Source organism: Mobula hypostoma, chromosome 9 (assembly GCF_963921235.1).
Source record: "Mobula hypostoma chromosome 9, sMobHyp1.1, whole genome shotgun sequence".
Taxonomy (NCBI): Eukaryota; Metazoa; Chordata; class Chondrichthyes; order Myliobatiformes; family Myliobatidae; genus Mobula; species Mobula hypostoma.
Genome location: NC_086105.1, coordinates 139928158 through 139955708, shown reverse-complemented (window position 1 = coordinate 139955708; position 27551 = coordinate 139928158). Strand labels below are relative to the sequence as shown.

The 27551-nt window shown below is 39.5% G+C and overlaps 1 protein-coding gene across 2 annotated transcripts in view; it reads left to right on the top strand.

Moving 5' to 3' along the window:
* The window catches only part of epn2 (epsin 2), a 67710-nt gene that overhangs the window by 13330 nt on the left and 26829 nt on the right, over positions 1–27551 (top strand). The window contains exons 1-2 of one of the 2 annotated variants that reach the window (XM_063059311.1): positions 14163–14190; positions 21143–21932. In XM_063059311.1, the coding sequence (XP_062915381.1) occupies positions 21335–21932 (598 nt within the window). In that variant the 5' untranslated portion in view covers positions 14163–14190; positions 21143–21334. Of the gene's footprint in view, positions 1–14162; positions 14191–21142; positions 21933–27551 lie in introns of those variants that run through there. The other variant, XM_063059310.1, reaches the window with a different exon arrangement.

Below are 27551 nucleotides of genomic sequence, written 5' to 3'. Positions count from 1 at the left end.
ATGTAATGATTGTCAGCTAACCAAATGCTGTATCAAAATATAAGCTGCTGCTTAGGTGATCACTCAATATCAAAAAGTGACTTGCTTCTGTGGAAGCCAATAATAGCAAGCCTTATAAGCAGCAGTTAGATGCTGGTTTCACTGCTAATAGTGAGAAAGATAATGGCAGTAGTCAAGGGAAAATTCTTGTTTTTGAATATCTTGCCACAGATGGTGGCGCACTTGGATGCAGCAGCCTTTCTGGGTCCAAACAAGGGAGCAATTATTTGTCCTTGGTCTTTTTTTTTACAATTACAACATCTACTGCTGGATATTAAGAACATCAAGTACAGCAGGGCTACCCCACTAATAAGTTGCTGGATATCGATGTAGCGGGACTTGTTGCGAACCATGTTGCTGCTTGCTTTTGCCTGTGCGCAATCCAATAAATGATGGAAATAATTGGCTTAGATATTTTTCTTGTGATTGCAAGACCCTGTTGGACATTGGTCATGTAGAATACTGCGAGTCTGATTCACTAGTTCATTGGCAAGACCAATGGTGGGGAGCTGTGTTAACTCAGTTGTTGTGTGGACAAGGCTTTCATGCCTCATTTCAGTTGACAGCGAAGGTGATGCCGGAGCCAATGGTGTGCCATTGGATTTCACCCATTGGAGCTGCCTGCCTGTGTTGGCTCCGTAGAAGATGAGCTGCATTGTGTTTGAATGTGGCATGAGGACCCACCGTGGCTTGTTCTTGCAGAAATGTGGCTCCGCTGGTACTATATTTGGACTTTGGTCCCAAGAGAACGCTTCTTCATGTGGCTGTCTTCCTGTGTATGGTTGAAGAACAATTAATCTTGAACTCAATCTAGAACATTGCGTTAACACTAGTGAAGATGTTTTTATTAAGGGTGATCCTTGAGTGTAGAATCCTTCACTGTTGCATTAGGCAGCCTTTAAACCATAACTTTCAGCCTAAAACATTATACTTTAACAAGTAAGTCACTGTCATGCTTTACAATGGGATACAAAAGTTTATTATATATGAATTAATCTAATCCATATGAATATAGAGTAAGGAGTTCGTTAATGTGATTCAATATACTGTATCTGGTTTTATTATATTTTGTTTTGTTTTATAATATGTATTCTGTTGACCTCTGTATTCTTCTATATACAGGTTTCCCCTGCTATCCAAAGGTAGAGCATTCCTATGAAATGGTTCGTAAGCCGGAATGTTGTAAAGTTAATAAGCAATTACTATTTATTAATATGGGAAAAATTTTTGAGCGTTCCCAGACCCAAAGAAATACCCTACAAAATCATGCCAAATAACACATAAAACCTAAAATAACAGTAACATATAGTAAAAGCAGGAATGATATGATAAATACACAGCCTATCTAAAGTAGAAATACTTTTCAGCACTGTCTAGTGCAGTGAAAATCTCACGGCAGCGCTCTCGGCAGAAACACGGCGCAAGCACTCTCGGCAGAAGCACTCTCCAGTAACCTTTAAGCTGTGAAGCTGCCAAATCATACCAAATAACGCATAAAATACACAGCCTATATAAAGTAGAAATACTTTTCAGCACTGTCTAGCGCAGCGAAAATCTCACGGCAACGCTCTTGGCAGAAACACTCTCTCCAGTAACCTTTAAGCTATGAAGCTGCATAATCATACCAAATGACAAATCATACCAAACAACATATAAAAATGCACAGCCTATATAAAGTAGAAATAATGTATGTACAGTAGCCAAACTCACTATTGCCATATTTATTGTTGATGGTTCAAAGCCTTTAAAATCGTTCATTGCTTCGGGACACAGTTTCCTCCAAACATAATTTCTCATCGAGATTGTTAGCCTATCGAGAGCATCTCCAATGTTGGCTATTGCCAATTTTATATTGTATTCTTTCCAGATCTCTCGCAAAGACACTTTGAAGTTGCCCTCTCTGTCAATGGTACTTACAATAAAACGCATCACATTTTGTGTATAGTAAGCCTTAATTGGCTATTAGGTCTTGGTCGCACGGCTGCAGCAACGATGTGGTATTCGGCGGTAAGAACGCAACACGAATGTTACTGCCATACTTGGTAATGCCAGGTGGATGAGCAGCACAATTATCGACAATCACAAGACATTTATTATCGAGGTTATTTTCTCTACAGTATTTTTCAACAAAAGGACTAACATATCCACTCATGTACTCAGAAAAAAGCACTTAGGTATTCCAACCACTTGGATGTGAACGGAACACAATGGGAGGTGTTTTCTTATCAACGCCTTTAAGTGCCCTCGGATTTTCTGAATGGTACACTAGTAGAGGCTTAAGGACAGCATCACCAGTGGCGTTAATAATAGGTATTAGGGTAAACCTGTCCTTCGATGCCTTGTGTCCCTTAGCCTGCTTTTCTTCTATTGAAATAAATATCTTGCTCAGCAATTTTTTCCAATAAATTGCAGTTTCGTCACAGTTAAACACTTGTTTATACGAATAATAAAACACCATTTCTCTCTGCATATAAATAGTGTGAATGGTGGACGCAGGCAAGTCTAATGCGCTGACAGAGGCCTTACTTTGTTCACCACAATTGAAACGCTTAATTATGTGTAGTTTTACGCTAAGTGTAACACCCTTACAAGCTCTTTCAGGCTTTTCTGATACCTTAGAACTTATCTTGCTAACGGATGCACAAAATAAATTGAGATAAAGCACGTGTTTAAGCAGTGGCGGCTAGAATGCAGTTCTGGGGGAGGAGCTTGGCTTTTCGGGCGCGTACTGCCTTTTTTCGTAACTAATGTAGGTCTTTCGTAACAGCGAGGTGTCGTAAAGCAAACGGTCGGAAAACGGGACACCTGTATAGAAATCAAAATCAATATATTGAAAAAGAAAAGTTTATTATGTTGAGGATAAAGTAATCTCTCAAGATATTGATTTTCAAAGTGTAGTAATTGACAGTTGATCATTTGAATCTTATTTTTGCATTAACAAGTAGAAAATGCTGGAGGAAATTAACAAGTTGGACCGCATTAATGGAAGGAGAAACTTGGTTAAAATCTCAGAAAATGAGTTTTAAGTTGCAGTAAGGATGAGGGAAAAGAGGGCAGGATGGATAGGCACGGGCTGGAGGAGCAAATAAGTTATTGATGAAGTTATCTAATAGATACATTAATGTCTTCATTTAGAAAGAAGGCAATAAAATAACTTAAAAGCTTTAAAAATGTGAGCAGAGGGTGAGTCACCTGTGACTATACTCACTGAAATTCAGAAGAATGAGAGGGGATCTTATAGAAACATAAAAGTATGAAAGGGACAGATAAGATAGAGGCAAGAAAATAGTTTCTGCTCCTAATTGAGACTAGAACAAGGGGACATAACCTCAAGATTCAAGGAAAAGATTTGGAACATGGATGAGAAGAAACTGCTCTTCCCAGTGAACAGTGAATCTAGAATTTGCTGCCCATGGAAGCAGTAGAAACTACTTCATTAAATATATTTAAGACACAGTTAGATATATTTTTGCATAGCAAAGGAATTAAAGTTTATGGGGTAAAGGTAGAGAGGTGCAGCTAAGCCCACGGCCAAACCATGTTCTTATTGAATGGTGGAGCAGGTTCGATGAGCCAGATGGCCTATTCCAGCTTCTTTTCCTTATGTTTTGACTTCTGTTGCATCCTGTTGGGTTTATATTAGTTGGACATTTTGGTATTTGGTCTCCACTAAGGACTCTTTCAACTGCTTTCTACATTATTAGAACACTCCTTATGCAAAATGCCAGTTATCTATTTCTTCATCTTTGTTGCCGAGCATGTATGTTAGTTGCCTTTATATTTTATCCTGTGCTGTTCTACCCTGCATTTTTAGATTGAATTGGGCACCACGACCTTTTAGAAGAGCGGTTATCTAAGAATCCTTTAATTGATTTTAGCTATAGTATTGTGCCTGAGAGAATACCCATAGGTTTCATTTCCAGTTTCTATGGCTGTCAAGCAAAATATGTCTAGATAAATACTATTTTTATTTGTGGCGAACCAATGTCACAAATCTAGTTTTGATGACAATATTTTGGTAAATTATCACACGAAGCTACCTGAAGTATAGCCATTTGAAAAATGTCAATCTGAAAAAAGATTATGTCACACATTTCCAACATTTGTATGTTTTAAATTAACTCAAAGTGTTTACTTGGATGGTGCAGGGGCAGGAATGGCTACTTCAAGTGCCAGGCTTTAGATGTTTCAGAAAGGACAGGGAGGGAGACAAAAGAGGTGGGGGCATGGCACTGTTGATCAGAGATAGTGTCACGGTTGCAGAAAAGGAGGAAGTCATGGAGGGTTTGTTTTCGGAGTCTCTGTGGGTGGAAGTTAGGAATAGGAAGGGGTCAATAACTCTACTGGGTGTTTTTTATAGACCACCCAATAGTAACAGGGACATCAAGGAGCAGATAGGGAGACAGATTCTGGAAAGGAGTAATAATAATAGGGTTATTGTGGTGGGAGATTTTTATTTCCAAAATATTGATTGGCATCTCCCCAGAGTGAGGGGTTTAGATGAGGTGGAGTTTGTTAGGTGTGTTCAGGAAGGTTTCTTGACACAATATATAGGTAAGCCTACAAAAGGAGAGGCTGTACTTGATCTGGTATTGGGAAATGAACCTAGTCAGGTGTCAAGTCTCTCAGTGGGAGAGCATTTTGGAGATGGTGATCACATTTCTATCTCCTTTACTATAGCATTGGAGAGGGACAGGAACAGACAAGTTAGGGAAACTTTTAATTGCAGTAAGGGGAAATATGAGGCTATCTAGCAGGAACTTGGAAGCATAAATTGGAAACAGATGTTCTCAGGGAAACGTATGGAAGAAATGTGGCAAATATTCAGGGGATGTTAGCATGGGGTTCTGTGTAGATACGTCCCAATGAGACAGGGAAAGGATGATAGGGTACAGGAACCGTGGTGTACAAAGGCTGTTGTAAATCTAGTCAAGGAGAAAAGAAGAGCTTACGAAAGGTTCCAAAAACTAGGTAATGATAGAGATCTAGAAGATGATGAGGCTAACATGAAGGAGCTGAAAAAAGAAATTAGGAGAGCCAGAAGCGGCCATGAGAAGGCCTTGGTGGAAAGGATTAAGGGAAAACCCCAAGGCATTCTACAAGTATGTGAAGAGCAAGAGGATAAGCTGTGAGCGAATAGAACCAATCAAGTGTGACAGTGGAGAAGTGTGTATGGAACCGAAGGAGATGGCAGAGGTACATAATGAATACTTTCCTTCAGTATTCACTACGGAAAAGGGCCTTGGCAATTGTAGGGAAAACTTGCAGCAGACTGAAAAGCTTGAGTATGTAGATATTAAGGAAGAGGATGTGCTGGAGCTTTCGGAAAGCATCAAGTTGGATAAGTCACCGGGACCGGATGAGATGTACCCTAGGCTACTGTGGGAAGCGAGGGAGGAGGTTGCTGAGCCTCTGGCAATGATCTTTGCATCATCAATGAAGACGGGAGAGGTTCTGAAGGATTGGAGGGTTGTGGATGTTTTTCCTTTATTCAAGAAAGGGAGTAGAGATAGCCTGGGAAATTATAGACTAGTGAGTCTTCAGTGGTTGGTAAGTTGATGGAGAAGATCCTGAGAGGCAGGATTTATGAACATTTGGAGAAACATAATGTGATTAGGAATGGCTTTATCAAAGGCAGGTCGTGCCTTACGAGCCTGATTGAATTTTTTGAGGATGTGACTAAACACATTGATGAGGGTAGAGCCGTAGGTGTATTGTATATGGATTTCAGCAAGGCATTTGATAAGGTACCCCATGCAAGGCTTATCGAGAAAGTAAGGAGGCATGGGATCCAAGGGGACATTGCTTTGTGGATCCAGAACTGGCTTGCTCACAGAAGGCAAAGAGTGTTTGCAGACAGGTCATATGCTGCATGGAAGTCGGTCACCAGTGCTGTGCCTCAGGGATCTGTTCTGGGACCTCTACTCTTCGTGATTTTTATAAATGACCTGGATGAGGAAGTGGAGGGATGAGTTAGTAAATCTGCTGATGACACAAAGGTTGGAGGTGTTGTGGATAGTGTAAAGGGCTGTCAGAGATTACAGTGGGACATTGACAGGATGCAAAACTGGGCTGAGAAGTGGCAGATGGAGTTCAACCCAGATAAGTGTGAGGTGGTTCATTTTGGTAGGTCAAATATGATGGCAGAATATAGTATTAATGGTAAGACTCTTGGCAGTGTGGAGGATCAGAGGGATCTTGGAGTCCAAGTCCATAGGACACTCAAAGCTGCTGCGCAGGTTGACTGTGTGGTTAAGAAAGCACCCAGTGTATTGGCCTTCATCAATTGTGGGATTGAGTTTAGGAGCCGAGAGGTAATGTTACAGCTATACAGGACCCTTGTCAGACCCCACTTGGACTACTGTGCTCATTTCTGGTCGCCTCACTACAGGAAGAACGTGGAAGCCATAGAAAGGGTGCAGAGGAGTTTTACAAGGATGTTGCCTGGATTGGGGAGCATGCCTTATGAGAATAGGTTGAGTGAGCTAGGCCTTTTCTCCTTGGAGCGACGGAGGATGAGAGATGACCTGATAGAGGTGTACAAGATAATGAGAGTCATTGATCGTGTGGATAGTCAGAGGCTTTTTCCCAGGGCTGAAATGGCTAGCACGAGAGGGCATAGTTTTAAGGTGCTTGGAAGTAGGTACAGAGGAGTTGTCAGGGGTAAGTTTTTTAAGCAGAGAGTGGTGAGTGCGTGGAATGGGCTGCCGGTGGAGGCAGAAATGATAGTGTCTTTTAAGAGACTCCTGGATGGATACATGGAGCTAAGAAAAATAGAGGGCCATGGGTAAGCCTAGGTAGTTCTAAGGTAAGGACATGTTCAGCACAGCTTTGTGGGCCAAAGGGCCTGTATTGTGCTGTGGGTTTTCTATGTTTCTATGTTTTAAAACGATCAACAATCTGAATTACTTGGATTATAATGTCACGAAGTAACATAAATTAATGGATTTTAAACTTTCCACTTTCACACTCAAGCATATGTGGAGAGAGAATTTGTACAAGCCAATGACTGCTCCTGCCTCAATTTGATTATTATTGTAGAAGGATATTCCAGTCACTATGTGTGTGCTGTGATATACAAGACAGAATAAAAGTTGCAGGTTTTGTCTTACTATGTACATTGGCAGTCACAGTAGAAAAAATTTGGAAGAGTCTGATGGAAACTTTTGGTATAGTATTATTTATTATGTTTATTGCACTAGAGTAGCACAGTATAAATGTCCAACTTGTAGCCCTGAGCCAAAAACATCTAAAATCTGAACTCCGTGAAACCTTAAAAAATATTACACTTATTGGATATATTAATATGAATATTTCTCAAAGTCTTGTATATGTTTAATATTTATTTAATTTACATTCTGGAAGGTATATATAAAGAAAGATCTAAATCCAGGTGAAGATAATGGAAAAGAAACTTCAGATGCTGGAAATCTGAAACAAAAAAAAACTAAATAATGCAACAATCAGGTTTAGGCAAAGTGGAAAATGAAACAGTCATTTTTTTTGGAGGTCTGTGATATATTATAATCCACAGTTTGATAAAAGCATCTTAGTAAAACATAATGGAGTGCAAAATTCTTGTTCTGCATTCAATTAAAATAATTGCAGTTTCTTTGTTTCAGAATGTGCATTGCAACTGAAGAGAGCATTTTTTAGCATTTTCATACTGTTGAAGGGAGCAACTAGTGGCTTCATTATATGTTAGAATGTACTGATTTTTTTAGTAAATAGTACAAGTACATTGGCATCAGCGTGCCAAACAAGTCTGATAACACAGATCCTATTTACAAAAACATTTTGATAATTATCAAACACTTCATTTATAATTCGATCATCAGACTAATGCACCCTTAGGCTAGGCTCAGCTTCAGCTTTCTTCTGCTTTTTTGTGTACAAGGGTCTTGTACCTTATTGCGGCAATTAATTCATTCGATTTGGTTTTAAGTCACTAGCTCTCTGTAATATAGCTATTGCTGCAAATTAACGTCAACTTGTATCATATTGAGACTTCATATTAAAGATGATTCTGCATGATGGTGCTTACAGACAGAATATATTTTTAAATATCTGTGTTATGCTTTTGTAGGGATTATTTTTAGGTGATTAACTGCAGGAATCTTATTTGTATTTATGGGCTCTGTATGTCCTGGTGTACAATTAATTTGAGAATTCACCCTCCAGTTTCACAAATAGTTGCCTGATTTCCAATTTTAATTACACTTAGCTTTAATAGTACTGAGTTTTACTCTTTTTTTAAACTAATGATAAATTCCAGAATTACTTTTAATTTAGTGAAATTGTCCCAATTATTAGCAGTAAACCACCTGCTGGAGGAGCTCAGCTGGTCAAACAGCATCTGTGCATTGAAAAGAATTATCAATGTTTCATCTTAATCCTGTTGCTCCAAATTCCATCATCTGTAGTCTCTTGTGCCCAATCATTAAGTATGTTTAAAATTTAAAAATATGGGAAAGGGGAATTTCATCCCAGTGATATTGTTAATACTTTAAAATATTACACAATATTTTCCTGCTATATTGTTTAAAAATGTTTTGTCTCATTCTTGTAGATGGAATAGTAGGTAAATCCAAAAAGATCCATTCAGTTGCACAGCCGTGACACTAACGCGTCTTCCTCCTTTTGGCTTTGATCATTTAATTTGCTTGTTTGGTTATCTGATGATTTCATTGATTTTTGATGTGCTGTGAACTTCACTGGAATCTTTGTAATTCCATGTTCAGGATTTCCCCTCAATCATCAGGCTCTTGAACCAGAGGGGATAACTTCACTTTCACTCACCCCATCACTGAACTGCTTCCACAACCTTTGACTCACTTTTAAGGACTTTTCATCTCATGTTCTCGATTCCTTTTGCTTTCTTTTTGAGGTTGCAGTTTGTTGTCTTTTGCACATTGGTTGTTTGACTGTCTTGTTGGGTGCGGTCTTTCATTGATTATATTGTGTTTCCTGTATTTACTGTGAATGCCTGCAAAAACTGAATCTCAGGGTTGCATATGGTAACATGTGCTTTGATAAATTTATTTTGAACTTTGTAGGATATTGCAGTAGTGAGTTTGGAAAGGTGTGTGTGAGATTGACTTGAGTTATAGTCATAGAACAATACCGCACAGATCCTGGCCTTTTGGCTCAGTGAATCCATGCCAAACATAGTGCCCACTTGGCTAGTCCCAATTTCCTGTGTTTGGCCCATATCACTCTAAGCCCATGTGCCTATACAAGTGCTTCTTAAAGGACACTATTAAACCTGCATGAACCACTTCCTCTGGCAGCTCCTTGCATATACTCACCACCTCTGCATAAAAATGTTGCCCCTCAGATCCCTTTCAAATCGAGCTGCCTCTCCCCCTAAAGCTATGGCCCCTCTTTTTGGAGACACCTAAAGGGTACTGCAGTTGCTGGAAATCTGGAGCAACACACAAATACATGCAGGTTAGATGGATGTGGCTTTCTGAGTTATAGTAAAATGTAAATACATACTTCTGATTTTGAAAATTGTTTCCCTACAAGTTTGTTTAGTAAATTCTATATTGAAAGGCTGTCAGTTGACGTACGTTTAATGAAGTATCATGGTATTTACCAATGAGCATTTGAAATAGAAACAAAAGTAACTATTCAAACACACATACCTGTGCTACATTCAATTTCAATGAAGTTGATCTCTAACCTCAGTGTACTAACTCCGTATTGCTTGATTTATTTACTGTATGTACAAAATATATTGACACAAAATTTCAGTGAAGCTGAAGGGTGCTGTCAGGTTTCATGTGAAAACATCTGCACGGCCTTGAAATTCTATAGTTGTACTGTGGTTGATGTGACAGACTGAGGTTATAATATCACATCTGCAATTGATATAATACCAGATATTGCAGCAATGATAGGAGTTGAAGTCCCCCTGCCTCTGGAAGTTTGTGTCCACAATGTATCTTTGATATTGAAGGATTCAGGATTTTCCATGTATCAGCCAATTATTGTATCAAAGCCCCGTGTACAATCCAAATGATGATTTTTAAAATGAAGCACGATTAAAATAGTGGATACATTTAAAAAAAAATTATATCTTTGTACAGTACAGTTACATGGGCCACCGGTTCATTGAGGCAGCAGCTTATTTGGGACAACTCTTGAAGAACAAAAGCAAATCAAGAAAATCACCAGATCCCTTCGTTTATTTGGGCACTGTGCAACTTATTTGGGGCTTTAGACACTACACTGGGCTTAAAGAGAACAGTTGTGTGTACTTGTGTTCAAAAAGCAGTGATTTTTGTCACTGATAGTTGGTGAGAAATAATTGTTAAGACAATTCAGAACTGTTTTGCTCACTGCAGTTTCAGGCTTTCAGGCTTGGAGATGCTAGAAACAGCTGGGAGTGAAAATGAAACTATTTCACTACTTTAAGATACAAACTATGTAGAATTTGAAGGTATTGACAATCTTAAATGTTACAATGAAAATGAAGATTTGGAGAATGCAGTCGTCAAAAGCAGTTGTATGAAGGCAGTCTGTTGTCTGCGTTGATTTTGTTCCATTTATAGTCAATCAAAAGAACACAGCAGTGTGCACTGGATGAATTCCTCCTGTTCCCAACATATTGATCGGGCTATAAAAAAGGCAAGACAGCGACTATACTTCATTAGGAGTTTGAAGAGATTTGGTATGTCAACAGAAACACTCAAAAACTTGTATACCGTGGATAGTATTCTGATAGGTTGCATTACTGTCTGGTGGGGGGGGTGGGGGCGGGAGAGGGGGCTACTGCACAGGACCGAAAGAAGCTGCAGATGGTCATAAATTTAGTCGGCTCCATCTTGGGTACTAGCCTATAAAGTACCCAGGACATCTTCAAGGAGCGGTGTCTCAGAAAGACAGCGTCCATTATTAAGGACCTCCAGCACCCAGGGCATGCCCTTTTCTCATTGTTACCATCAGGCGGGAGATACAGAAGCCTTAAGGCACACACTCAGTGATTCAGGAACAGCTTCTTTCCTTCTGCGATCAGATTCCTAAATGGACATTGAACCCATGAACACTACTTCACTTTTTTAATATACAGTGGCATGCAAATGTTTGGGTACCCCTGGTCAAAATTTCTGTTACTGTGAATAGCTAAGCGAGTAAAAAATGACCTGATTTCCAAAAGGCATAAAGTTAAAGATGACACATTTCTTTAAATATTTTAAGCAAGATTACTTTTTTATTTCCATTTTTTACAATTTCAAAATAACAAAAAAGGAAAAGGGACCGAAGCAGAAGTTTGGGCACCCTTCATAGTCAGTACTTAGTAACACCCCCTTTGGCAAGTATCACAGCTTGTAAACGCTTTCTGTAGCCAGCTAAGAGTCTTTCAATTCTTGTTTGGGGGATTTTTGCCCATTCTTCCTTGCAAAAGGCTTCTAGTTCTGTGAGATTCTTGGGCTGTCTTGCATGCACTGCTCTTTTGAGGTCTGCCACAGATTTTTGATGATGTTTAAGTTAGGAGACTGTGAGGGCCATGGCAAAACCTTCAGCTTGCGCCTCTTGAGATAGTCTATTGTGGATTTTGTGGTGTGTTTAGGATCATTATCCTGTTGTAGAAGCCATTCTGTATTCATCTTCAGCTTTTTTTTTTACAGATGGTGTGATGTTTGCTTCCAGAATTTACTGGTATTTGATTGAATTCATTATTCTCTCTACCAGTGAAATGTTCCCCGTGCCACTGGCTGCAACACAATCCCAAAGCATGATGGGTCCACCCCTGTGCTTAACAGTTGGAGAGGTGTTCTTTTCATGAAATCTGCACCCTTTTTTCTCCAAACATACCTTTGCTCATTGTGGCCAGAAAGTTCTATTTTAAATTCATCAGTCCACAGGACTTGTTTCCAAAATACATCAGGCTTGTTTAAGTGTTCCTTTGCAAACTTCTGACGCTGAATTTTGTAGTGAGGAAATAGGAAAGGTTTTCTTCTGATGACTCTTCCATGAAGGTCATATTTGTGCAGGTGTCACTGTACAATAGAACAGTGCACCACCACTCCAGAGTCTGTTAAATCTTCCTGAAGGTCTTTTGCAGTCAAAAGGGGATTTTGATTTGCCTTTCTAGCAATCCTACAAGCAGTTCTCTGGGAAAGTTTTCTTGGTCTTCCAGACCCGAACTTGACCTCCACCGTTCTTGTTAACTGCCATTTCTTAATTACATTACGAACTGAGGAAACGGCTACCTGAAAATGCTTTGCTGTCTTCTTATAGTCTTCTGCTTTGTGGGCATCATTTATTTTAATTTTCAGAGTGCTAGGCAGTTGCTTAGAGGAGCCCATGGCTGCTGATTTTTGGGATAAGGTTTGAGGAGTCGGGTATTTATAAAGCTTTGAAATTAGCATCACCTGGCCTTTCCTAACGATGAACGTGAACAAGCCATAGCCCTAACAAGCTATTTAAGTTCAGAGACCTTGGTAAAAGTTATCTGAGAGCTCAAATCTCTTGGGGTGCCCAAACTTTTGCATGGTGCTCCTTTCCCTTTTTTCACTCTAAAATTGTACAAAACAAAAATAATACACTAATCTTAAAATGTTGAAAAGAATGTTTCATCTTTAACTTTATGACTGTTGGAGATCAGTTCATCTTCTACTCACTTAACTATTCACAGTAACAGAAATTTTGACCAGGGGTGCCCAAACTTTTGCATGTTACTGTATATTCTGTTTTTGCATGATTTTTAATCTATTCAATATACATATACTGTAATTTTATTTATTTTTCGTCTATATTATGTGTTGCATTGAACTGCTGCTGCTAAGTTAGGTCACATGCCGGTGATAATAAATCTGATTCTGAGGAACTTGCAGACAGTTTTATAGTATAGTAGTAGTATTGGTAGTGTTCAGATTTGTTCTGTATTTCATTTAAATACATAATTTGTTGTTCAGTTTATCTTTTTTAAAACTTTTTAACTAGTGCTGGTCACCGAATAATAGGAAAGATATCAACAAAATAGGGAGAGTACAGAGAAGATTTACTAGAATGTTTCCTGGGTTTCAGCACCTGAATTACAGAGAAAGGTTGAACAAGTTAGACCTTTATTCTTTGGAGCGTAGGAAGGTTGAGGGGGGACTTGATAGAGGTATTTAAAATTAAGAGGGGGATAGATAGAGTTGACGTGGATAGGCTTTTTCCATTGAGAGTAGGGGAGATTCAAACAAGACATGAGTTGAGAGTTAGGGGGTAACACGAGGGGGAACTTCTTTACTCAGAAAGTGGTGGCTGTGTGGAATGAGCTTCCAGTAGAAGTGATAGAGGCAGGTTCGATATTGTCATTTAAAGAAAAATTGGATAGGTATATGGACAAGAAAGGAATGGAGGGTTATGGGCTGAGTGCAGGTCGATGGGACTAGCTGAGAGTAAGAGTTCGGCATGGACGGGAAGGGCCGAGATGGCCTGTTTCCGTAATTGTAATTGTTATATGGTTAACAATTGAGACTTTGGCCCAATTAAGTAGTGGCCTCAATTAACTAAAGTTATTCGAATCCCGATGTGTCCCAATTAATCAGAATCCACTGTCTATTTATTTCAAATAACTGAATGACTACAGGATCATAAGTAGGTGTTGGAAATTGCTTTACAATACAGATTAAGGGGGTGCAAAACAGCGTTGACTTGCATTAAGTATTTTGAATTTTAATGTGCCATTTACTTTGCCTCTACCATTAATATGTGAGAACAATGTGATGATGCATCGGCAAATGTTTTTGTAGACGAAGTATGAAAGATGTAAGAATTTCATTATGTATCTTCTATTGCCTGCAAAACTTATTATACCTATCCTGCTTTGTACTGCTTTATTTTCTTTCCCTCTCATTTATCTTTGAGCTTGGATGTTAGAAAAGGAGCCATTAACAATTATTGCTTTCTCATCCTCTGTCTAGAAATTTGTATCCCAACCTAATTTCTCTTGCTATACTATTATCTTCAATGTCCTGTCATTGCCTTTCTAAATCATTTTTTAAAAACTACATTCAGCCCTCTTATTATCCTTTCCCCTTTGGTTTCTCTTCTCCATTTGCTCATTATCATCCAATGATTTATTCCACAAATTTGGTTCTTGCTCATTTAGGTCTCCCTGGTTTCCTGTCGCTCTTTGCCTATTACCCATCTTCTGTAAGTATGCCTTGTTTGTCATGTTTATTGGTGAAATTCAATTTGAGATGCAAGCCTGCTGTTTGGGTAGGGAACCAGCCTCATCACCTGCAGTTCCTGCAGACTTACTATTATCAGGGCTGAATGAGATAAAATTGATTTTAATTCCCTTCATATTCCAGAGTCTATTGACAGGACCCACAGATTGACACCAGCAAAATATGTAAAACTTTGCCAAGTATGACACCTATAGGTTTTTAAAAATTATTTTAAATGCTTTAAACACTCAGCAATATTTGAAAATGTAATATTGAAATATTTTATTAGCTATATTTATTGATTAAATGCAGTTAAAAATAACAATGCTAAGTGAAGCAGAATAATTGCAAGCAACTCACCTCCTCCTCTGCTTCCTAACTCATTAAATTTAGGCAGATTTGGCATTGGATCCAAAAGGTGATTACCTTTTAGGGGATTCTGGGGATTTCAGGTAAGACTCTGGATTTTATGGGGAGTCAAGTAGCTTATCTATGTCTATAGATTTGATTCCACTGAATTATATGCTATGTCAGTTTTAAAGGTTTAAATTTTTATTTCAGGTATGAGAACTCATTTACTGACCACTTCTTTTCAAGTCTCAGACTTACTGGAAAGCATTTTGGAGAATTATGTAATTCTAAGCTTATAATTTCTTGTGAGCAACTGTATTTTTATCATCAAAATAGACTTTGGAATTCATAAGGGAAAACTGGCAAATACCTGATACTGGGAAGTCTTTGCAAATAGGAAGTGAGCCCAGATGTAAATTTTCTTTTGATACCTTGTCAAACTCATGTATTGCTGAACAGTTTAAAAGCAGATGCCTACGTTGAGTAGAATGGAATTGGATAATTGAGTCATTATAAGTTGATGAATTCATGTGAGCCATTTCTATCAAGTAAAAGGGCTTGTAATGTATAATATAAAAGAAAATTGGCAAGTATGTGACAGCAGGAAGTTTTAGTAACTAGGTAGTGAATCCAGATGTAAATTTATTTTAATATGTTTATGAAACTCCTATATTGCTAAGTTAGCTAAAACCAAGTTTTACCTAGTTCAGTATTGATTTTAAAAATGATATTTTCTCCTTTTCTAATTTTAACTCCCATGCCCACCGGCTTATTATTAGCAACTTTTATAGATTAAAAACGGGTGCTAGAGGTAAATTTAGATTTTCAATAGTATAGTGAAAATATAAATATTCTGGAGCTCCATTCGTATGAAAGTGTTGCGTGGGGATCTGTTAATGAGTAGAAATGATTGTAAATGTGAAAGTAAAATGTGTGGTAGAAATTGGATTTTTATGTGTGTGGCATTATCGCTATGTAAAAACAAAAACTTGTCTGTTAAGGTTAGAGTGCAACGTAAGTCAGTTTGAACTGACATCCTCGTTAATGCTGGTTTACTATTTAGCATCTGAGCTACTTGTTCTGTACTCCCTTTCTAGAACTTTATAGGACCAGAATCTAGATTAAAATAGTGACCATTTGTAGATTTTATTACTCCTTTTTATGTTTGTATATACATATTATTTTGTTATTCTTTTGATATAGATACTTGTAATCTGTGGATTCTCAATTATCTGTGCCGGTTAGCTTTGTCAGAATGACGCAAAGCCACTAAATGTCATTAACATGGTTCTAAAGATTTGCAGATAAAATTAATTATTTTAGTTTTGCAAATATTAAAAACTGTAAATATTTTGTTTTACAATAATCTTTTTATGCCCACCCCCACCATAATTGTAGATCTTTCCAATGTTGGAAACGTGCAAAGATCACAAGTTGGCATAGTCATAGAGCATTACAGCATAGAAACAGGCCCTTTGGCCCATCTGGTCCATGCTAAACTATTCTGCCTTGTCACATTGGCCTTGGTAAGCTCAGTGTACAACTCTAAAGCAGTGGGAGGACCAAAATGTACACCCACTGTTTCCTCCTACAATCGCAAGTCTCTGGTATTGCATCGTACCTCCACGTCATTGTCTTGGGTCTTAATTGGATATGGAGATAATTTAGGGTCTTCCATTTATTCCTTCCATTTATTCTCTGCCAAAGCAGGAAGCTATATGCTGATCCTATTGTAATGTCTAGAAGTTGTAGCTGTAACATTTTGCTAACATTTACAAGGATTGTTGTCAGTTCCTGTTCTTCTCACAAGGACACTACTGTGAGATTTTACTCTGATCAAGCAGCATTCTATCTTGTAGCACATTATGTGGATATAGACAATAGACAATAGGTGCAGGAGTAGGCCATTCGGCCCTTCGAGTCAGCCCCGCCATTCACTGTGATCATGGCTGATCATCCACAATCAGTATCCAGTTCCTGCCTTATCCCCATAATCTTTGATTCCGCTATCTTTAAGAGCTCCTTATCCATCTCTTTCTTGAAAGCATCCAGAGACTTGGCCTCCACAGCCTCCTGGGGCAGAGCATTCCATACATCCACCACTCTCTGGGTGAAAAAGTTTTTCCTCAACTCCGTTCTAAATGGCCTAACCCTTATTCTTAAACTGTGGCCTCTGGTTCTGGACTTGCCCATTAGTGGGAACATGCTCCTTGCCTCCAGCATGTCCAATCCCTTAATAATCTTATGTTTCAGTAAGATCCCCTCTCAGCCTTCTAAATTCCAGAGTATACAAGCCCAGTCGCTCCAATCTTTCGACATATGACAGTCCCGCCATCCCGGGAATTAACCTTGTGAACCTACGCTGCACTCCCTCAATAGCAAGAACGTCCTTCCTCAAATTTGGAGACCAAAACTGCACACAGTACTCCAGGTGTGGTCTCACCAGGGCGCTGTACAGCTGCAGAAGGACCCCTTTGCTCTTATGCTCAATTCCCCTTGTTATGAAGGCCAGCATGCTATTAGCTTTCTTCACTGCCTGCTGTACTTGCATGCTTGCTTTCAGTGACTGATGTACAAGAACACCTAGTTCTCGTTGTGCTTCCCCTTTTCCTAACTTGACTCCATTTAGGTAATAATCTGCCTTCCTGTTCTTATCACCAAAGTGGATAACCTCACATTTATCCACATTGAACTGTATCTGCCATGCATCTGCCCACTCACCCAGCCTGTCCAAGTCACCCTGCATTCTCATAACATCCTCCTCACATTTCACACTGCCACCCAGCTTTGTGTATTTGGCAGATTTGCTAATGTAATTTTTAATTCCCTCATCTAAATCATTAATATATATTGTAAACTGCTGCGGTCCTAGCACTGAACCCTGCGGTACCCCACTGGTCACTGCCTGCCATTCCAAAAGGGACCCGTTAATTGCTACTCTTTGTTTTCTGTCAGCCAGCCAATTTTCAATCCATGTCAGTACTCTGCCCCCAATACCATGTGTCCTAATTTTGCCCACTAATCTCCTATGTGGGACTTTATCAAAGGCTTTCTGAAAGTCCAGGTACACTACATCCACTGGCTCTCCCTTGTCCATTTTCATAGTTACATCCTCAAAAAAATTCCAGAAGATTAGTCAAGCACGATTTCCCCTTCGTAAATCCATGCTGACTCGGACCAATCCTTTTACTGCTATCCAGATGTGTCGTAATTTCATCTTTTATAATTGACTGCAGCATCTTTCCCACCACTGACGTCAGGCTAACCGGTCTATAATTCCCTGTTTTCTCTCTTCCTTCCTTCTTGAAGAGAGGGACAACATTAGCCACCCTCCAATCCACAGGAACTGATCCTGTAGAACATTGGAAAATGATTACCAATGCGTCCACGATTTCTAAAGCCACCTCCTTAAGTACCCTGGGATGCAGACCATCAGGTCCCGGGGACTTATCAGCCTTCAGACCTAACAGCCTATCCAACACCATTTCCTGCCTAATATAAATTTCCTTCAATTCATCCATTTCCTAGGTCCTTTGGCCACTATTACATCTGGGAGATTGTTTGTGTCTTCCCTGGTGAAGGCAGATCCAAAGTACCTGTTCAACTCGTCTGCCATTTCCTTGTTCCCCATAATAAATTCACCAGCTTCTGTCTTCAAGGGCCCAATTTTGGTCTTAAACTATTTTTTCCCTTTTCACATACCTAAAGAAGCTTTTACTATCCTCCTTTATATTCTTGGCTATTTTACCTTCGTACCTCATTTTTTTCTCCGCGTATTGCCTTTTCAGTTACCTTCTGTTGCTCTTTAAAAGTTTCACAATCCTCCAGCTTCCCACTCGTCTTTGCTATGTTATACTTCTCTTTTATTTTTATACTGTCCATTACTTCCCTTGTCAGCCACGGCCTCCCCTTACTCCCCTTAGGATCTTTCTTCCTCTTTGGAACGAACTGATCCTGCACCTTCCGCATTATTCCCAGAAACACTTGCCATTGCTGTTCCACTGTCATCCCTGCTAGGGTATTGTTCCATTGAACTTTGGCCAGCTCCTCCCTCATAGCACCATAGTTCCCTTTGTTCAGCTGTAATACTGACACTTCCGAGTTTCCCTTCTCCCTCTCAAATTGTAGATTAAAACTTTTCATATTATGGTCACTACCTCCTAATGGCTCCTTTACCTCGAGGTGCCTGATCAAATCCGGTCCATTGCACAACACTAAATCTAGAATTGCGTTCTCTCTGGTAGGCTCCAGTACAAGCTGTTCTAAGAATCCATCTCGGAGGGACTCCACAAACTCCCTTTCTTGGGGTCCAGTACCAACCTGATTCCTCCAGTCTACCTGCATGTTGAAGTCCCCCATAACAACTGTAGCATTACCTTTGCGACATGCCAATTTTAACTCTTGATTCAACTTGCACCCTACACCCAGACTACTGTTTGGGGGCCTGTAGATAACTCCCATTAGGGTCTTTCTACCTTTAGAATTTCTCAGTTCTATCCATACTGACTCTACGTCTCCTGATTCTATGTCCCCCCTCGCAAGGGACTGAATATCTTTCCTCACCAACAGAGCCACCCCCACCCCCTCTGCCCATCAGTCTGTCCTTTTGATAGGATGTATACCCTTGAATATTCATTTCCCAGGCCCTGTCCACTTGAAGCCATGTCTCTGTTATTCCCACAACATCATACTTACCAATTTCCAACTGTGCCTCAAGCTCAAATAACAGGAATTCTGCAGATGCTGGAAATTCAAGCAACACACATCAAAGTTGCTGGTGAACGCAGCAGGCCAGGCAGCATCTCTAGTAAGGGGTGCAGTCGACGTTTCGGGCCGAGACCCTTCGTCAAGACCAACTGAGAGAAGAGATAGTAAGAGATTTGAAAGTGGGAAGGGGAGGGGGAGATCTGAAATGACAGGAGAAGACAGGAGGGGGAGGGATGGAGCTAAGAGCTGGAAGGTTGATTGGCAAGAGGGATATGAGGCTGGAGGAGGGAGAGGATCATGGGATGGGAGGCCAAGGGAAAAAGAAAGGGTGGTGGGGGCATTCCACTACTGTCCAGACAATTAGATTATATGATGAAGAAAAATATAGCAATTATTGCACAAATTGGGGAAAATATGCCTATTTAGTTAATAGTACAGTGCAGGTAATATATTCTATTGTACTTCATAAATGTGAAAAATTATCTGTACTAGAGCAATCTAATTTTTAAGATATTGGTCCAGTTTTATTTTAAAAATTTACAATGCTATTTTGTAACCTTTCATCAACAGATAACTTGTTGAATCTTGCCTCAACAAATAACCTGTAAAATATTTTCCAGAAATGTATTCAGCATGCACGGAAAACCACTTGGTGGTTGAATTGTTTCTTGAAATTTGCTCCATTAGAAATAGATTGAGGGGATATGAATCTTGTACAAAAATACAAAGGACTTGATTATTTGGTCTCTTCAGCATTTTTATGCTGGAGCATCATTGCAGTTAACCAGCATCTGTTGTATTAAATAGTTGCATTAGTCTCTTACCTCATGAAGCTAGCATAACCTTTTGATCTTCCTCTTCTGCCAGAGTAGCATAATTCTACATAGTTCTGCTTGGTGTTATGACTGATGTATTTTAGTAGTTGATTTTTTAATGTATTCATTGAAATTTTGATGTATTATTTCAAAGTATATTTATTATCAATGTATACATTATACAACCTTAAGCTTCGTCTCCTAACAGGCAGCCATTTTAAAGCATTTGTTAAAATAGGAAGAAATTTGAGTGAGGTGAAATATCAACTGGGAAATCTTTTATTCTGTATGATGTAAATTGAAATCAATGGATGTGGTCTTTTCTCTTTGAGTTTTAGATGTACATTACTGGTTGTTCTTGTGTGTAATAGCCACTGGGGCAATGAAAGGAGTTCTCACTGTGTGCTCATAATTTATCACTTTTTTGGCAGGTTAGCATAATTATTGGTATTTCTCTTGTTGGGGCAGAACCTTGTGCATTAATGTGTCATGGTATCCCCATGAAAAGGAAACCTAGCTCATGACATTTATTGCTGTTTACAGGATCTGAATTTTCTGAGCTTACCATTGCATTGTATATTAATTGTAACATACTTGTATTTGTCACCATCTTTGGAAAGCCTATAGCTCTATATAATTCTTCTGTTTAAGCTAGTGTCAATTTATCTAAAGCTTGTAGCATCCCTTTAACGTTTTTTTAATGAAATGCCAGTAATTTCCTTAATAGCTTATTGAACAAGTGTGTGGCCCTATCAAATTTTTATGAGTTTTATTTTTTTAATAAGTTCAATTGACTTGTGAATTAATATTTGAGCAGGTGCTCAATAATCCAAGATAATTGCATATAGTAGTTTCAGTGGGAAAACTTCTTGACCATATCAGATTTTAACATTAGTTATTTTCACAAGCATATATTTTTAAAATAATGGAATACATACTGTTGTAATTGAAATATATTCATTGGAAATCATTGTGCTGGCTTCTGTATAAATGTAGATGTTTAAGAATTAGATTTAACGCAGCTGACTTAAAATGCTGTTATTTATATGTTTATTTTCACAGATTATTGGCCAACAATGAGTATTCTCTTTGAGAGGAAATGATTTCATCAGCAGATACAGAGCAGGCATTGAAATATACAAAGATTTCAGTGGTGTTCCCATCAATAGTTGTTGGGTGTGAAAATCCTTGAAAACCATTGAGTAACTGGAAATAAAAACAATTTCTGGTAGATTTCCTTTGACGAGGTTCATCATGACTACATCAGCTATTAGACGGCAGATGAAAAACATAGTGAATAATTATTCTGAAGCTGAAATTAAAGTGCGTGAGGCGACCTCCAATGATCCCTGGGGACCTTCTAGTTCCTTAATGACTGAAATTGCAGATCTAACTTACAATGTTGTGGCATTTTCAGAAATAATGAGTATGATATGGAAGCGTCTTAATGATCACGGCAAGAATTGGCGACATGTTTACAAGGCCCTGACGCTGTTAGACTATATGATAAAGACTGGATCTGAAAGAGTTGCACAACAGTGCAGAGAAAACATATTTGCCATTCAGACCCTGAAAGACTTTCAGTACATTGATCGTGATGGCAAAGATCAAGGCATAAATGTACGTGAGAAGTCAAAGCAACTTGTAACTTTGTTGAAAGATGATGACCGGCTTAAGTCAGAGAGAACACAGGCTCTTAAAACAAAAGAACGTATGGCTCAAGTAGCCACAGGAGTAGGAAGCAATAATCAAATTACTTTTGGTCGTGGGTCTAGCCAGCCTAACCTGTCCACCAGTTATTCAGAACATGAGTATGGAAAATCAGGAGGATCACCCGCTTCATATCATGGTTGTGAGTATACTATTTTGTTTTCAGTTCTGTCCATCCTTTCTGCTTTTTGTTAATGCATATTGCATCCTTGCAGTGTAAGTACTATTAAAAATATGAAGTTGGATCTTTTGCAATTATCCATTTGTATTTCACTTAATGTTTTAATTATATGTTGACTATATTTAAAATTGTACATTTTTTATTCGTGTTATAGTGCCTTGCAATAAGTTAAAGTAAAAATTCATGAAAATCATTCATCATCATTGTCTCAAAGAGTCATGTGAGTGCGGAATGAGCTGCCAGTACAAGTGGTCCATGCGAGCTCAATTTCAACATTTAAGAGAAGTTTGGATAGGTACATGGATAGTCGGAATATGGAGGGCTATGGACCCAGTGCAGGTCGATGCGAGTGGGCAGTTTAAATAGCTTTGGCATGGACTAGATGGGCTGAATGGCCCGTTTCTGTGGTGTACTTCTCTATGACTCTATGTGCCGTGTCGTATGACATGGGCAATCATGGTCTTCTATCAGTCTTTAATCTTAAAGTTCTAAGTTCAGGAACAGCTTCTTCCCCCTCTGCCATCAGATTTCTGCATGGGCTTTGAACCGATGAACACTATCTCAACAAATTTCACTACATACGTCAGTAATATTAAATCCGATTCTAATAAGCGCTTCAAAATGTTTGTCTGCTCATCCCTTGAGGTAACTCATGAACGTCATGTGCTGTTGACCACGACTTTTTCTTCCATCAATTTTTCCTGTCACTGCAAAATATTTGAGCTTCTCTTTCCTCAGTCCATGTCCCAGAAATTCCAGCTGCTGTTTCCTAATTGGATATTAACTCTCTTCTTGTTTCAGCTTTTCGCAACACTTCCTCATACGTTAGTCTGTTCTTCCACAATATTTTCATCATTCTTCTCAAAAGCCGCATTTCTGCAGCTTCGAGTGCTCCCTCATTTTGGTTTATTGAAAATCAATAAAACAGTTAAAATGTTTAATTGAGGCAAAGCTTGTTTAAAATTAGAGTATCAAAGGAAAGTTGGGGAATCTACTCCAGACATATATATAGATCAATGAGAGGCCAATAGAATTCTGAATACGAACTGAAGGGATGAAATAGGCCTTTTGGTCCATTATATCCATGCTGACCTTTTTTGTTCATGTTCTGCACTCATTCCATTTGCCTACATTGCCTGTATCCTTCCATGCCTTGGCCTATTTAAGCACATCTTTAAATGACTCTTGAACATGTGATTGTACCTAACTCTACCTTCTCTAGCAGTGAGTTCCATATATTAACCACTACATTAAAACAACATTTCACTTAAATCCTCTTTACAGTTTCTTCCTGTCACTGTAAATATGTATTTTTCATTTTAATGCTCCTACCATGAGAAAAAGACTCTGACTATCTACCATATCTATATCCCCTCTAATTTTATATACATCTGTCTGGTCACTGCTTGGTCTCCTTTTCTGCAGTTAAAACAAACCCTATCTGTTCAATCATTACCCCATCATTAAATGTTCCAATCCAGGTAACATCCTGTTGAATCACCTCTGCAAGATCTCCAGTGTAATCACATTTTCCAATAATGTTGCCATGAGAATTACACATACTGCACAAGTGTGGTCTAACCAATGTTTTATAAAATTGCAGCATAATGTCCCAACTTCTATATTCTGTGCCCCAACTTATGAAGGTAAGAACCTCATTCATCTTCACCATCCGATTTACTTATCTAAACCAACCGACTATTAATGCGCCTGGATGCAGTGAACGTGGAGAGGTTATTTCAAATATAAGTGGATGTGGTATATTTGGATTTTCAAAAGGCTTTTGACAAGGTCCCACACAGGAGATTAGTGTGCAAACTTAAAGCGCATGGTATTGGGGGTAAGGTATTGGTGTGGGTGGAGAATTGGTTAGCAGACAGGAAGCAAAGAGTGGGAATAAACGGGACCTTTTCAGAATGGCAGGCGGTGACTAGTGGGGTACCGCAAGGCTCAGTGCTGGGACCCCAGTTGTTTACAATATATATTAATGACTTGGATGAGGGAATTAAATGCAGCATCTCCAAGTTTGCGGATGACACGAAGCTGGGTGGCAGTGTTAGCAGTGAGGAGGATGCTAAGAGGATGCAGGGTGACTTGGATAGGTTGGGTGAGTGGGCAAACTCATGGCAGATGCAATTTAATGTGGATAAATGTGAAGTTATCCACTTTGGTGGCAAAAATAGGAAAACAGATTATTATCTGAATGGTGGCCGATTAGGAAAAGGGGAGGTGCAACGAGACCTGGGTGTCATTATACACCAGTCATTGAAAGTGGGCATGCAGGTACAGCAGGCGGTGAAAAAGGCGAACGGTATGCTGGCATTTATAGCGAGAGGATTCGAGTACAGGAGCAGGGAGGTACTACTGCAGTTGTACAAGGCCTTGGTGAGACCACACCTGGAGTATTGTGTGCAGTTTTGGTCCCCTAATCTGAGGAAAGACATCCTTGCCATAGAGGGAGTACAAAGAAGGTTCACCAGATTGATTCCTGGGATGGCAGGTCTTTCATATGAAGAAAGACTGGATGAACTGGGCTTGTACTCGTTGGAATTTAGAAGATTGAGGGGGGATCTGATTGAAACGTATAAGATCCTAAAGGGATTGGACAGGCTAGATGCGGGAAGATTGTTCCCGATGTTGGGGAGGTCTAGAACGAGGGGTCACAGTTTGAGGATAGAGGGGAAGCCTTTTAGGACCGAGGTTAGGAAAAACTTCTTCACACAGAGAGTGGTGAATCTGTGGAATTCTCTGCCACAGCAAACTGTTGAGGCCAGTTCATTGGCTATGTTTAAAAGGAAGTTAGATATGGCCCTTGTGGCTACAGGGGTCACGGGGTATGGAGGGAAGGCTGGGTTCTGAATTGGATGATCAGCCATGATCATAATAAATGGCGGTGCAGGCTCGAAGGGCCGAATGGCCTACTCCTGCACCTATTTTCTATGTTTCTATGTTTCTAAATAGTCGGTGATTTCAGGACCACGCGGCACAGACTCAGAATAGAAGTACGTCCCTCTAGAACAGAAATGATTAGGAATTTTTTTAACCAAAGGGTGGTGAATCTGTAGAATTCTTTGCCACTGACATCTGTGGGGCTCAAGGCATTGGGCATATTTAAAATGTAAGTTGATAGATTCTTGATTAGTAAGGCTGTCAAAAGTTATGGAGAAAAGATAGGAGAATAGAGCTGAAAGGGAAAATAAATCAGCCATGATCAAGTGGTGAAGCAGACTCAACGGGCTGAATGACCTATTTCTACCTCTGTGTCTTTTTGGTGTATGTTTTCACTTTCAGGGATCTATGGACTTGAAACCTAGTATCATTCCTTCGCACCCTACCATGTCCTACTCCTACTTGACTTCCCATTAGGCATCATTTCACACAAGCATATAGCAGAGAATATGGCCTTTGGCCCACAATGCCCCTGGTGACCATGATGCCAATTCAAGTGACACGTTGCCCTGCACGTGTTCTATATCCATCTATTTCCCCTCTGTCTAAGTAGCTCTTAAATGTCACAAACAACAGGAATTCTGCAGATGCTGGAAATTCTCACCTGGCAGCACAGTCTTAAGCAGCTACCGGTGTGAAAAAACTGGCCACATAAATCTGCTTTAAACTTTTCCCCCTCTCACTTTAAAGGTATGCCCTCTGGTATTTGAATTTTCATCATGGAGGAAAAAGATTCTATCTCCCTTTTCTATATCTCTCGTAATTTTATATACTTCTATCAGGTCACCTGTCAAGTTCTGATGCTCGAGAGAAAGCAATCGAAGTTTGTCCAGCCTCTCCTTGCAGCTAATATTCTCTAATCTAGGCACTTCTGCACCCTTTGCAAAAACACCACTCCCTTATTGTAATATGCTGACCAGAACTGTATACAGTACTCTAAATATGGCCTGACCAAAGTTTCGTACAGCTACAAAATGACTTTCCAACTTTTATTGTATGCTCAACACCCTGACCAATGAAAGCAAGTAAGCCCCATGTCGTCTGACCACTCTATCTGCTTTTGTTGCCACTTTCAAAGAGATGTGAACTTGCATCCCTTGTTCACTTTGTATATCAGTGGTTCTTAAGGATCTTGCCATTTACTGTATACTTCTGTCTTGCATTTTACGTTCCAAATGGCACCATCTCACACTTGTTCAGATTAAACTTTGTATGCTTTTCTCTTGCCCTTGATCTCCCAAAGTGAACCATTGTCATACTTGGCTGCATTAAATTCCGTAAGACATAGGAGCAGAAGTTTTGATTCATGAATATTTGTCACATGTACATCAAAACTAAGTGAAATGCATTGTTTTGACACCCAAGGGTGTGCTGATACCAGCCCATAAGTGTCACCACACATTCCAGTGCCAACATAGCATGCCCACAGTGCTTGGCAGAACAACACAGAACACAACTTCCCACTCACATGCTGAGATAGTCCTTTAATCCCAGGACAGGCCTCCTGTTTCAGCCTTCAGTAAACTCAGGCCTCTAGATAACTGACTTCAACCTCCCCAGCAGAATCGCAGAAATTTGCAGATTGGGCTCTGGCCAATGGGCCTTGACTTCTGGACCTGCAATTCAGCCCTTGGGCCTCAATCCTCAGCATTGATCCTAAGCATATCGGCCCATTGAGTCTGCTCCGCCATTCAGTCATGGCTGATTTATTTTCCCTTTAAACCCCATTTTTCTGCCTTCTCCCTATAAGCTTTGATACCCTTACTAATCAAAAATCCATCAACCTCCACTTTGAATAGGTGCAATGACTTGACTTCCATAACCATCTGTGGCAGTGAATTCCATAGATTCACTATCCTCTGGCTAAAGAAATTCCTTCCGATCTCTGTTCTCAAAGGATGTCCTTCTATTCTGAGGCTTTGCCTTCTGGTCCTAGACTCTCCTCATATTGAAAATATCCTCCATGTCCACTCTATCAGGGCTTTTAATATTCGGTAGGTATCAGTGAGATTCCCACCCCCATTCTTCTAAACTCCAATGAGTACTGGGTCAGAGCTATCGACTGCTCTGTATGTTAAACTTTTTATTCCAGGGATCATTCTTGTAAACTTTCCCTGGATCCTCTCCAATGCCAGCACATCCATCCTTCGATATGCTTGAATCCCTGAATCTCTTTATTTGTGTTGTGCATTTCCCAGCACTTTTGCAATCCCAGCGCTGGTTCTTGTGATGCTTATCCTGGGCTGTCAACCTGAAAATAACCCTGTTATCCTCCTTGCTGTTCACCATTTATTGCCTCTTAGCTAATCCTGCAAGGCTTTGTAAATACAGGTTGAGCACCCTTTAACCACGATGCTTGGGGCTGGAAGAGTTTTGGATTTCTGATTTTTTTTTTTTGGATTTTGGAATACTTGCATCTATATATTGAGGTACCTAGGTGGTGGTACCCAAATCTAGAAACAGAATCCATTTTTAATCAGTGTACACATATATACCCTGAAGATAATTTTCTATAATATTTTTTAGTAATTTTGTGCATGAAACAGTAACGTGTACATTAAGCTATCAGAAAGGTAAGCTATCACTACCTCAGCAGCCCGGGTGGACTGTCAGTGGCTGTTTGGTATCACC